Genomic DNA, 13223 nt, shown 5'->3' on the forward strand with positions numbered 1-13223 from the left:
AGCAGAGACATTCATATCAATTATAATATGTTTTATGCGTTTTAACATGATTCATATTATATAATCTGGAATCCTGCAAAACGGATTCAAATTATACAATTCAAAAAAGTATTTTGAGAATTTCAGAGGGCGCATGAGAAGTTTGTAGGATGTAAAAAGAAATTCTTTATAATAAACACAAGCATGTGAGATTATAAAAAAATTACTCTTCTCACTTCTCAAATTGATATTTTTTCAACCACGTTGGGCCAGCGGCAATTAGCTGTTATTCGGTCTTTCAGCAACATTTACGTGTCATTGGACACTTTTAAAATCAGTTAAACCAATTTAAAAGTGATTGAACCGCTCTAAAAAATGTCCAATGACACTTCACTATGGTTGAAAAGCCGAACAACAGTTAACTGCCGTCGGGGATATATTTTTGAGCAATTGGTGAAGTGAGAAAAATAATTTCCAGATTATAAGACTATTACTTTTTCCACCCGACTCATTTCTCGCGTGCCCTATATTTTTTCTTCCGAAAATGCCCCTGAGGTTTTCGAATTATAAAATTCGAAATCATTTTTCACTAATTTGGATTTTATAATCCGAAATATGTTTATGTATAATCAGCAATCAGAATCTCTCCCATTTCAGCAGTTTTGAATTTTGCTTTTAAAAACAACCAAAAAATAAAGTAGAAAATGCTAAAAATTTGTCAAATAAAATAAAAAAACTTCCATAAAAATTTTAAAAATCAAATAAAACTAATGCAAATTTTTTCAGATTTTTATGAGAATATGAAAAATAAAAATAAAATGAAAAATAGGTCTAAACGATGGAATTTTGGATTTTGAAAGGCGGAGTCCTGTAAGAAGTCTCTTCTAGAGGAATCTTGATCCTTGATTATTTTTTTCGATTTTATGGGAAAGTTTCGGAGCAATCCAATCAAGTAATCCGAAAATCAGATTTTTTGACTAAGAACAACTAACAAGGACCCAAAACAGATGGATGAGGGTTATGAAGATTAATATTATCCTTAAAATTATTATCCATGTTATAAACATATTTAGAATTTGCGTTAATATATTTCGGATTATATAATCCAAACTTTTTTTCCTTAAAAAAGGCTATTTGGGAGTGTTCGGATTCTATAATCTAAAAAAATCAAGCAACACACCTTATTGTTTTTTAAGAAAAACTAATTTTTTTACCTCCATAACAAAATATAGAGCATGCAAGAATCACATTAGGATGGAAAAAGTAACGGTGAGATTATAATACCACAAGCCCAACTCACTTCTTATTTGAAGAGACCCGTTATCATTGAAATAAGACAAACACAGATTTTTATTTAAAAAATGAATTCAATCCAAAAACAATAACAAAATCTCAGCATCAGTTCCACTTCCATCAAATCAATTCAAATACTATATACAACAAAATACAGCTGCTGCAGCTTTGTCTTCTTTTATTATTACAGATTGAAGTTGATCGTCGGCCGCAGTAACCAGGTTTTCATTTTTATTTCTCTGATTTAATTCTCATCTACTTGATTCTCCATGCATCTTAATTTCTTGAAAACTTTATCAAACTCATCTAATTAATTATATTTATTGTGGTGCTAATTTGATTATATATATTGATAATGATAAAAACATAATTAAAATTCTCAATATTTATGGTTGGCCATGTTGACTTCAATTAGGATATATTGACTTTGCTTCCTTCGTGCTTTATTAATCGTTTTTGAAATTGTGGATTTTAGTCTATGAAGCGCGACATGGACACCGGACATGACACAGACACTGACACGCCGACACAGCTAATAATTTGAAAAATCACATAATTCATGGTAATTACAAGTGTCGGTGTCGTGTCGGTGTTGGACACGAGATGTGGTTCGACACCGGGACACGCCTAATCTGAGGAATGTCCGTGCTTCGTAGATTTTAGTTGTCTTGTCCCCTGTTGTTTTTTAAACGCTTTCATGATGATTATTGAAAATATGTGGTTTGAGTTTTTTTGCGACATAACGAGTGACTGGAGTTTTATCTTGAGCTTGAAGAATCAAAAGCGTGAAATCATGTTGATTTCCACGGCCCGATATTTTTTATTGAATGTGGTAAATATGTTGCCTGATAAGCAAATCTGTAGTGAAACATGTTAGCATATAGAATGAAGGGAAGTTAGAGTAGCTACGATGAGATAAGGTACTTAGTTAGAGGGAAGGAGGCATGTGCTTTTGTGGTGCGTATGTTGCAGAGTTAACATACGCACCACAAAAGCACATGCCTCAAATGGATTTTTTTATGGGATGTCTTTAGGTACAGAAGAATTGAGCTGAATGTGGGTTCTCAAGTCGCGGTTGCTAATTTGCGTAATAATAAGAAAGGCAATGTTTCTGGGATGTGTTGATTCAAAACATTAGAAGGTTGCGTCAAATGGATTATAAGACGAAGGTTTGTCACTTTTACGATGCTTTGGCTAAAATAAGTTTTTTTCTTTGATTAATCATGAGCGTTGTCATGCTCACATTAATCAGTTTCTTTTGATTCATAGCTTGGGAATTTCTACTCCGCGCTTGGTTCATTTCAGGCGTAGGTCCTCTAGATTACCAAACAAAATAAAATATGAGAATATTTGTGAAGATGAAACTTCATAGGAAGATTGTACAATCCATTTTCTAGTTTTTCAGTAATACAAGTTTTTTTTTCCTTTAAATTCAATTTCTTTTGTTCCTAACAAACCATTAAAATTAGTTCTGCTCTGCTGGTTCCTTGATGTGTCTTAACACAGATTACAATTTTTTTAACCTAGAACTCATTTTCATTTTAGAGTTCAATCAAGTCATATGACGTAAACGGTGTTGAGTTAATCATAGGTAACATAAATTATCAACTGGTGTATTTTCCTCTGAGACAATTGAATATGATGTATATACATTTTATAAATATTATTTTTCCTCCCCAGGTATCACAATCCAGTAACTTTTTGATATTCCCATCAATAAACAATACGTAAGAGTAACTAAAATGGTATCTTTCTCATCTAAATTTTTTGAGACCAAATTATTATTGTTGATACATACTTTTTGACCAAAATATTATTGAAATATTCTAAAAACTCACAATTTTGACTTAATGTCACTTTTTATAGTAACCATGATACTAACCTTTTATAATCACAATTGCTTGATATATATTCCCATTGCTTATAAGGCTATTAAAGCCTCCCCAAGCTCAACACACAGCACAAAAAATAAAACAAACAGAGGAGAAAGAAAAAAAAACCTAAAAAAAACATTGATTTTTTTTTCTTTCTATCTGATTCTCCGATGTTCTAAGATCGATCTTACGTTGATTGTTTGTCAATTTTCTTCAATCGGGTACGTATCGATTGCCTCAAATACTGATTATATGAACTCTGAATTATTCTTCAATTGGGAATTTATATTAAAAATTAAACTTTTAGATCGATTTTCTGATCTGTGATTGTCTTTGAAGCTTTTTTATGTAATTGAATTCAACTGGGTTTGCTCTATTAAGATTAGTTGGGCAGTGTTATTGATATTAATTTTCATTGTTTGAGGAAGCTATTCAACGTAGGTTGTATTGCTAAGATTTAGAGGTAGTAAATTTTCACTTGTTAAACTCATATGCAATGCAATACATCACTTGGAATCAAACACACATTTAGATGGGTGGATTTGGCTACTTTTGTTTTGTTATGCTATGCTTGTTAACTGGTTTATGTTTCTTCATTGGATTGGTTAATATGATGCAGAGAGCATTGAACTCACTACAATAAGTAATGCTGAGAACTACGGTGAATCCATGCCAGCTTCCACTGTGCTTTTCAGACATGCATGTTCCCTTTTTTTCTTTTTCCCTTAATTGTGTTTGGTCAGTTTTTTTGGACTGTGTATGTTGGTGGTGATACAAGTAAAACCAAGTATTGAAAATCTTTGTTCATGTGAGCTAGCTACTGAACTGAGTCTTTGCCCCGATTATATGTCCATATGATTGAATAAATAGACGTTAAGTCTAAATGGATATACCATATAGTATCTAATGGGTTTTGTTTTTTATTTGTGGATTGTAATGATTTTTCCAAAAAGAAAATTTTGGACTTGAGATACATTGTATTCGCAATGGCTGTTGCCAAATACACCGGCAATGTTAAGTGTAAAAGTTGTTGCATATGAAGCACGGATACGGACACGCCGATACAGCTAATAATTTGAAAAAATCACATAACTCAATGTAATTACAAGTGTCAGTGTCGTGTCGGTATCGGACACGACACGTGTCCGACACCGGGACACGCCTAATTTATAACTAGTAATCACCACATTATTTTATGAGGTGGGCATAGGAGGATACAGAGAGAGTGAGTTTTGTGGGGGAAGTGAAAGTGAAAGATGGGTGAGGATGATGAACCTCTGACACCAGTGGGGAGGCTGTTTCTACAACCAGAGATGAACCAAATAATCCACTGTGTCATAGGTCTGAAGAATCCAATTGATGTTGACTCAGTAAATAACCAAATCCAGAACTCTGTTATGCTCCAACATCCAAGGTTTACAAGTCTCATGGTCCGTGACCATCGAGGCGTTGAACACTAGCATCCAATTAAAATCGACCTCAACCGCCGAATCTTCATCATCAACGATTCAGTCTCTACAAACAAGGAGGATGAATCAGCAATCAGTGAATACCAGTACCGGGTACACTTATGGTACTTGTACTGTACGTACCGATTACTACCCATTTTTTATTTGGATAATTTACGGTGTTGGATACGGCAAAAAGTGCGGGCGGTGGAAAAATGCAGAAAATATTTTGATTTTCTATTGTATTTCAATTATCACTCTTGCTTTTGATGAAAATAGTGGAGTCGGTTAACAAAAAATAATCTCGGAAGCATAATGATAGAAATATTGTTAAACACGACATTCACTCAAAAAATAATTTTTTTAATAGTTTATATGAACGTACCCGTACCTTTGATTTTGAAAATTTGTTGTATTTCGACCCGTATCGGGCATTGTACCCGTACCTATGCATCATAGGGATGAATTAAGGTAGTTAGTTAGAGGGAAGGAGGCATGTGCTTTTGTAGTGTGTATGCATCATGGGGTGTAAGGGTTTGACTTTGGCGCATGCAAGAGGGTAGGTACAGAAGAATTAAGCTGAATGTGGACTCTCAAGTCGTGGTTGCTACTTTGCGTAATAACTAGAAGGGAAACATTTATGAGATGAGGTTGATTTAGAACATTAGAAGGTTGCTTCAAATGGATTACGAGATGAAGGCTTCTCAGTTTTACTACCCTAAGGCAAATATGTGATGATGCTTTGGCTAATATGAGTTTTCTTCTTTGATTAATCATGAGTGTTGTCATGCTCACATTAATCAGTTTCTTTTGATTCATAGCTTGGGAGTTTCTACTCTGCGCTCAGTGGATCCATATTTATAGTATTTCTAGGCTCCTAGTCCTAATTAAATATAAAAACCAATAAAGATAGAATAAACACATAAAAACATTCCTAAGAGATAATCTGAAACACTTTAAGATCAAGATACCATACATTATTTTCCTGCAATCTTACATCTTGTACTTATTATTGATGTATTTTTTATCATCAGAATATTTTGTGAGTGTTTGACGCTTATCACTTATCAGTAATGCCAGCATTGCTCGTAGATTGTCCACACGAGTGTTTAATCAGAAGTTCATTCATCATGTATACTTGCTGATTTTATTTTATGTTCACATGCGTTGTATTGTAACATTCTTCATTTGTCCTTCACTGGCTCTTGAAAATAGCATGGATGCATATTACTGTAGATTCAGGCTATGCTCTTACTCTTAAATTCCTGAATTCTTTGGCAGTGCCTCATTATCGATGAAGCTGACAGGATATTGGAAGCAAACTTTGAGGATGAATTGAAGCAGATTATCAAGCTCCTCCCAAAGGTATCTATAATGTTGCCCCTCCTTCTCCTTTCCCTTTCTGTCATGCATGAGCCTGTGAAATTATAGTGGCAGTTTCAAGTTGCTTTGTCCAGCCCATTTTCCTTACAAGGGTTGGATGACTGAACCAGAAAACCCCTAGCAAAAAGGACTTCAATAATTTAAAATTTACAAATATTATCTATTTCTTACCATAGAGGAAAAGTACAGCTATAAATTCTACCCAAAAGTCTGTTGCCTTCGAATGTCAGCAGCTGCTTGCAGTTGGCTTAAAAATACATGGTCTTGGAGATCATATTTTTAAATTATGGCCAACAATTTTAGGCTGAGATGTGCTGCTATATTTCCCGTTTGATTTTGCTTCAATAATTTACACTTATTATAAGTGAATATTTAGTGTGTTTCTAACTGATGTCTGTGGGCTTGGCTAATTGATCTACTTCTCATTCAACAGAACATACAGACAGCTTTATTTTCAGCTACACAAACAAAGAAGGTTTGTTCTTCATTTTCCATCTTCTGTCTAGTTCTTTCGCTAAAAGTTTATTTTAATCTAATCTCAATTTATAAGAATTTTAATATAAGTTTTTTTGTTTAATTTGAAAATCATGGCCTGCCCATTATTTTTGTGAAATTACTATTATACCCTTGACCTTATTTAAAAACTACAGACATGCCACTCAATTTTCTTTTCTGAAACATTAAAAGCGATATCATTTTCTCCTCCTCTAGCCATTGCAGTACAACCTCCGTCCATCTCCTACCGTCAGCCAGGCCGCGACCGTTGCCTTCTCTAACTCTCCATCGAACTCGAAACCCACACTCATCTCACTCGTCTTCTTCTCTTTTCTCTCTATATTGATCTTTGATTCCTCTTCATTTGTGTCCATCTCTCCCACAAACCTTAGCTGAGTAAGTGTAAATTTTGTTTTTGTTTGGTAATTATACTGCTTCATTTTCCTATTGTTTGTTGATTAATTTCGTTTTTTGATTTGGTTTTTAACTTCAACTTTCCTATAACCCTAGGCAAAACAAAAGGGGGAAAATGAAAAAGTAAATCACAAACTGTAGTGTTGATTTAAATCGATCTTGATTCTCAATTATAATGTTTCAATTGTAATATTGATTTCTAATAGTTGAACTGTTTGCTTGCTTATTCTTCCCATTTATTAGGTGCCTTACAGAAATTGTTGATTGATACAAAAGAAATGTAATAATATATTTGGATGAAACAATTAAGACAACGTGCCATGTACACCTATAGAATGTTGATATATACATCTTTTAATCAAAAGCCTTCCTAGGTAGTTAGGTTGAAATGTTTCTTTTTCAATTGTAATGTTGATTTATAATAGTTTTGAAGTGCTTGATTGCTTGTTCATACCATACCAAAACAGAGAAAGAGTCGATTTTGAAATTGAAATGCACTTCATTAAGAGTCTTTAACACATTATATCATTTCGATAAATGCATTTATTAGTTCCGAGTCAATTATTGATGATTTAGTATAAAAGCTATGAAGATGGAGAGATGACAATAGATTTTTGGGACTGTTCTGTTGTTGTTGCGGCTGCTAGGTGCTGTCTATACTCTATAGCTTGTGTTTTGTTTCCTACTCTCTGGATTTTATAGGAGCATGCTGATATTGGATTTTTTTTCCTTCTGTTTTTAGGCTTTGGTTTTGGAGTTTTTTAGTGTATTATGTGAGCAATTGGCATCAGTCCAATCCTCTAGTTTCCTTGTGTACCTCTTAACTCCCCTCTTCTGTTTTGGAGTTTTTTAGGCTAGTGTATTATGTGTATTAAGTGGGTATGCTGGTGCCTTTGTGTGGCTTTCTAGTTTCCTTGTGTACCAGTAGACTTAGTTTGGCTTCTTTAAGTATTTTTACAATTGGCATCAGTCCAATCCTCTACCTGCTACGTCTTGTTCAGGTGGAGTGTATTAATAAATTCGCCGTTTGAAAGAAATATATGATTTATATATTTTAGTTTATTTGATAGCGGCCATCCCATTTTTTTTTGTCTGGCTCCGCCACTGTCTGCGCTTGGTTGCTTTATAGTTCATTTCATTTTGGGTGTAGGTCCTCCAGATTACCAAACAAAATAAAATATGAGAACCTTTGTCAAGATGAAACTTCAGAGGATGATTCTACAATTCATTTTCTTTCAGTTTTTCAGTAATACAAGTTTTTCTTTCTTTAAATTCAATTTCTTTGGTTCCTAACAAACCATTAAAATTGGTGGCAGCTCTGTTGGTTCCTAGATGTGTCTCAACACAGATTACAATTTTTTAACCCAGAACTCATTTTCATTTCAGAGTTCAGATCATATGAAGTAAACGGTGTGTAGTTAATCATAGGTAACATAAATTATCAACTGGTGTATTTTCCTCTGAGGCAATTAAGGAATTCCAATACTTAGTGAAAGGGTTCGGAGTACCTTGTATTGAAAAGCCATCAATTTGACCAGCCATTTTCTTATTGATGAATCATCATATACTGAACGTCAAGTTTAGGTGAAAGCAAGCTCCCAATTTCGAAGGGTCTATAATAAATATTTTTCTTATGACTTGCATTTTATTTTTGTTTATTTTTGCATTTTGTATTTTATTTGTTATTTGTTATTTGATGTTGATTGTGGACAATATAACTCAATGTTTGCATGAGTTTCATAATGTCTTATGTACCTGATATAAGAAAGCTGTAATCAATTTGTAGGATGAACTGCTGATCTCATCCCAGCTTTGGTTTTTGCGGAAAGAAAAGGCCCTGAAAGCAGAAAATATTCTCAATTCATCAGAATATTATCTAATCTTCTTGTAGAAAATGGCTGCCGAAGATAATAAGGATCTTATTGAAATCGTTGAAAACTTGAACTCAATCGATGTTGCTAAATATATGAATTTTGTCAGTGCCCCACAAGCTGGTGCTATAGCTACATTTTCAGGCACCACTCGTGACACTTTTGATGGAAAAATAGTTGTGGAATTGATATACGAAGCTTACATTCCAATGGCAATACGTTGTATCAAGTCCGTCTGTTCATCTGCTAGAGAATCCTGGAATCTACATTCCATTGCTGTTGCTCACCGGCTAGGTACAGTACCTGTTGGAGGAACGAGTGTCTTCATTGCAGTGTCCTCTGTCCACAGGGCTGATGCGCTTGAGGCATGTAGATATTTGATAGATGAGATAAAAGCAACAGTTCCTATTTGGAAAAAAGAGGTTTATTCAAATGGCGAGGTCTGGAAAGAGAACACCGAATTCTTGGAGAGAAGGTCTGAGCTTGGTAAAAAGGATGTAGTTGCAGATTGCTCTGTGAAAAAGTCAGAAATTAAGGAGCATAGCAAAAAGCTTTGTTGCGGGAATAAGGTTCGGGTTGATGATGAAGGTAGGAAGGAGTAAAGTCAATAAACCTGCCATCTCTTGGCACTAATATTATCAATCTTGTTATATAACTTCATTTATTGAGATTGTCATTTCCATCACAATCAGAAGGAAAAAATGAATTTTCAACATTGGCGCGAGAGGGATACAGGGAAATAATGTTAATAGATAATTTTTTTAATGACCCTTCTTATGTTATGATGTTGTTGGGACATCTAATTCTGTCAAATTTAGTTTTTATTGGTGAGCATAGGTGTTGGTGATGAAAGCAAGAAAACAATATCACACAGTTCCAAATTCCAGTAATTTTGATGATGTTTTCAATTGATCTTTCACAAAGATAACATTAGTTTGCAGGAAAAGAAGTTATCTAAAGATAACTGCTGTCAAACTTGAAAAATTGATAGAAGAAAAAAGGATAATGAGGCTACATCAAAAGAGAAGTGAAAAAACAGAACCTCTCTCTTTGCCTTTAGTTCCTTTTTTCGGTCAAGTAGCCTAGTGGCTCTTTCCTTTTAGTTCCTAATGAAGACTAAAATTATTTAACATTTGATATATTGCTGATCCACAACAGAAAAACATCTCCATCTCTTAGTACATATTTTTAATATGCAGGATGGATAGACAGTTGATCATGAAATTGAAAGAATATTTTATTCTTTATGAGATTTTTTCGACACTTGATGCAAATTGGTAGCATCATGAAGTTCCCACAGATACCTAACTTTTCTGCCATTGGCGTCAATCTGAGTTTGAGGGAAAGTTCATAAACCCTAGTCCAGAATGAGGTTGGTTTTTTCTACCTTAGAGGGTTACTCTATTCTTGATATGGATTTTAGGATGAGGAGGTTGTTATCTTACACTAGGGACCATCCTTAAGGACATTATCAGCACAACTTGGAGATAACCAAGAGATGTAGAGTTTTTTCCCTGGCTATGGAATCTCCAACAGATTCCTGTGTAGGACAAAAGCTTTTCAGCTAGAGTTTAATCGAAAAACTCATATGTATCACATTGGATGAGATATATGACTTTAAAAAGTCTTTCTAAATCAGAGACATGTTTTAGTCGGTTTTTGTAGGGTTAAGTTAGCTACGACCTAATTTTTTAAATGGTATAAAGTTTTTTTAAGATCTATTGTACTTTCCCTTACCGGATCACTCGTTGTCGCACTCCATTTGTCTACTCTTGAACATTATATGAGATATATGACTTGAGAGAAAAAAAAAACGTAAGTGAAAAACATCTCTCATCATACAAGTCGAATTTGTAGAATTGATTTAGACCCCTATGTTCGACCGTCTCAATTTCATCGAACAATGGTATCCACTTCTTCTTTTGAAAGATTGGTGTTCCTCACATACTCCATTGTGAGGATGAAAACAAACTAGAGAGAGAGACAAAAGACAAACAAGCATAGGACATAGAAGGAAAATAGAAACTAGAACAATCTAAGATAGAAAAATCCAAAAGAGAATGGGGTCCAAGATTACATGGGAAGAGACCTGCCACCTGGAACCCTAGGAACCCAAAAAAAATTAAATTCAATAAAATCCTAACTATAGCAATATCAATCAGTGTTATTTTCCCACTGAATGCTCTCTTGTCACACATTAAGATTTTGTCTCTTGTGATCTTTGGATCAACGTACTTGTGATTCTTAATGAAGAGCTAGAGATTTTTGGCATTTCTATTTTAAGAGTAGTGATATTTGAACAACTCTTTTGGTACAATTTTTGGGACAACCTTGTTGTGTTCTCTTTTTATTGGTCAAAAACAATAGAGAGAGAAAAAGGAAAAGAGAGAATAAGAAGATAATGTGAGTATGGGAGAGAAGGTTGTACAAAAGTTGTACAAAAATGGTTGTACAAATATCATTTCTCCTATTTTAATAATTTTTTACTTTATAAGTAGTTATAATTTTATTAATAATGGTGTCCACTAAAGTATGAAGAAGACACTCTACTCAACAAGCAAAAATACAAGACCACAAGACACCTCTATAACATGTACACTCTAACACCACAATTAAAATCATTCAATTTGATTCTTAAACATTAACCATACCTCTTATTTAAAGTCCACTTGTTGCAACTTTTTTTTAAAATAATTTTAAGTGTTTCATCTTTTTATAAATTTTTTGAAAAGATTTTATATTTAAAAAAAAAAAAAAGCTTTAAATGAAAAATTGATCTAAATATCAACAAAAAATATTTTAAGTATTTCATCAATGACTTTTCTTTTAATAATAAAATTTTAAAGAATGCTTAAAATGATAACCTATTTTGAGTAGCTTTCATAAAAATCACTTTTCAAAGATATCTTTTTGAAAATGAGATATGATTTTATTTTAAAATCTTTAACAATGAATATATAAATTAATGAATATCAAAATCACTTTTTTAATCATAACAATGCATACAAAATAATTTCAACCATTTTTTATTAAGTTCTTATAAAAGTTAAAGTATTTTCTAAAATTCACACACAATACATTCTTTATCTTAGAAAATGTGGTTGAGTCTAACACAACCATACAAAACCGACTTGTAACGTGAGGATTGCCCCAACTTATAAATACATTATCAGACCATCAACTATCTGATGTGAAACTCTTAACAATTTACATGATTGATAATAGTTTAAGAGCTATTTAATATAGTTTTATAGTTTAGAGACTAAAAGAAGAAAATGATGATAATCTATAGATGAAACCTATAGTTTATTCTTTTTCTAATTTAATTCCTATTCACACAATATGATCTTGTCTACTTGTGGATGAGATCATGTGGTATGAGATGATGGATATCTCCCATCCGTCGGTGTATTCTAGATATTTATTTATGACTTGTGTAGTTTCATTTTCAGGAGAATGCTTGAACACAAATTGAATGGACGTGATAACCATTTTGAACCATAGCCAAGTATGTATTAATTAATATACTAAAAGATGGGCAAGTCCAAACCATACATGATGTAGATAGATAGTGGTCATTAGAATGTCTTATTGTACCTATTCAACTTAGTGGTAGGACAAGATGTCAACTAGCTATGATACACGGACACTCCTTATAATTACACTGAATTATGTGATTTTCTGAAATTATTAATGGTGTTGGCGTGTCGGTATCCGTGTCGTGTCCAGTATCTATGTCTGTATCTGTATTTCTTATGCTTTAATAACAACCAGCAAGGTTGTGACCCGTGGTATATAAACATAAATATTAGAGGTGTGAAGTTACTGCCAGATGAAGATTCAAAGAATAAAAATCAAGAGACTTGAAAAAATAGAAACATGTTGAAAGTTATTGTCATTGGTATAATCATGGAAATGTTCGTAGGTGGCAGTTGCAATGAAATATATCTCAAATTATACATCAAAAGTATATGATTGTGAGGCTATAATTAACTCGTTTTATAGCTTTTTCGTCAACATCAAGAGCGATCTTGTTCACACTTGTGGTGGAATTCTATACATTCATTTTTTTTGGGGGGGTCATGGAATTCTGTACATTCTAAACCACGCGATTTACCACTCTCTCAATGAGCTATAGTGTCATGTAATTCTAAACATTTTGTTCATTAAAAAAAATTAGTGGGGAAGGGGGAATTTTATTAATATAAGTGACATTAATGATCATATTACAATTACAACTTTGTTAGGCGGGATTCAAACTCTATTCGTTGAAGTTATAAAATTAAGCTCTAAGTCAAACCTCTCAGCTGAAATCTTTTAGATAACCATTTTGTTCATATTTAGTCTCCCACACCAAAATAATGGACCTCTTTTTAAAATAATTTGTCCCAAAATGATTAGGTCCAATTTTCAATGCAATATTGATTACTTGTTTTCTTTTCAAATGTACCTCTAATTGATATTAG

At 33.2% G+C, this 13223-nt stretch overlaps 1 protein-coding gene across 5 annotated transcripts; it reads left to right on the forward strand.

The window, feature by feature from the left end:
* Nucleotides 1–1261: 1261 nt before the first annotated feature.
* LOC11407912 (molybdopterin synthase catalytic subunit) lies at nt 1262–9665 on the forward strand. 5 transcript variants are annotated; one of them, XM_024779793.2, is made up of 4 exons: nt 1263–1493; nt 5876–5959; nt 6411–6452; nt 8673–9665. In XM_024779793.2, exon 4 carries the CDS (start codon nt 8781–8783, stop codon nt 9357–9359), a length of 579 nt encoding a protein of 192 aa, XP_024635561.1. In that variant the 5' UTR covers nt 1263–1493; nt 5876–5959; nt 6411–6452; nt 8673–8780; the 3' UTR covers nt 9360–9665. The 5 variants fall into 5 exon arrangements, with proteins under 5 accessions (XP_003599683.1, XP_024635561.1, XP_024635562.1 ...); XM_024779794.2 differs by lacking the exon at nt 1263–1493 and adding an exon at nt 1529–2441; XM_003599635.4 differs by lacking the exon at nt 6411–6452 and having other exon boundaries at nt 1262–1493.
* Nucleotides 9666–13223: the final 3558 nt, after the last annotated feature.

Source organism: Medicago truncatula, chromosome 3, assembly GCF_003473485.1.
Source record: "Medicago truncatula cultivar Jemalong A17 chromosome 3, MtrunA17r5.0-ANR, whole genome shotgun sequence".
Taxonomy (NCBI): domain Eukaryota; kingdom Viridiplantae; phylum Streptophyta; class Magnoliopsida; order Fabales; family Fabaceae; genus Medicago; species Medicago truncatula.

Coding starts and splice junctions, on each gene's coding strand:
- LOC11407912 (XM_003599635.4), top strand. CDS start 8,781: ATGGCTGCCGAAGATAATAAGGATCTTATTGAAATCGTTGAAAACTTG.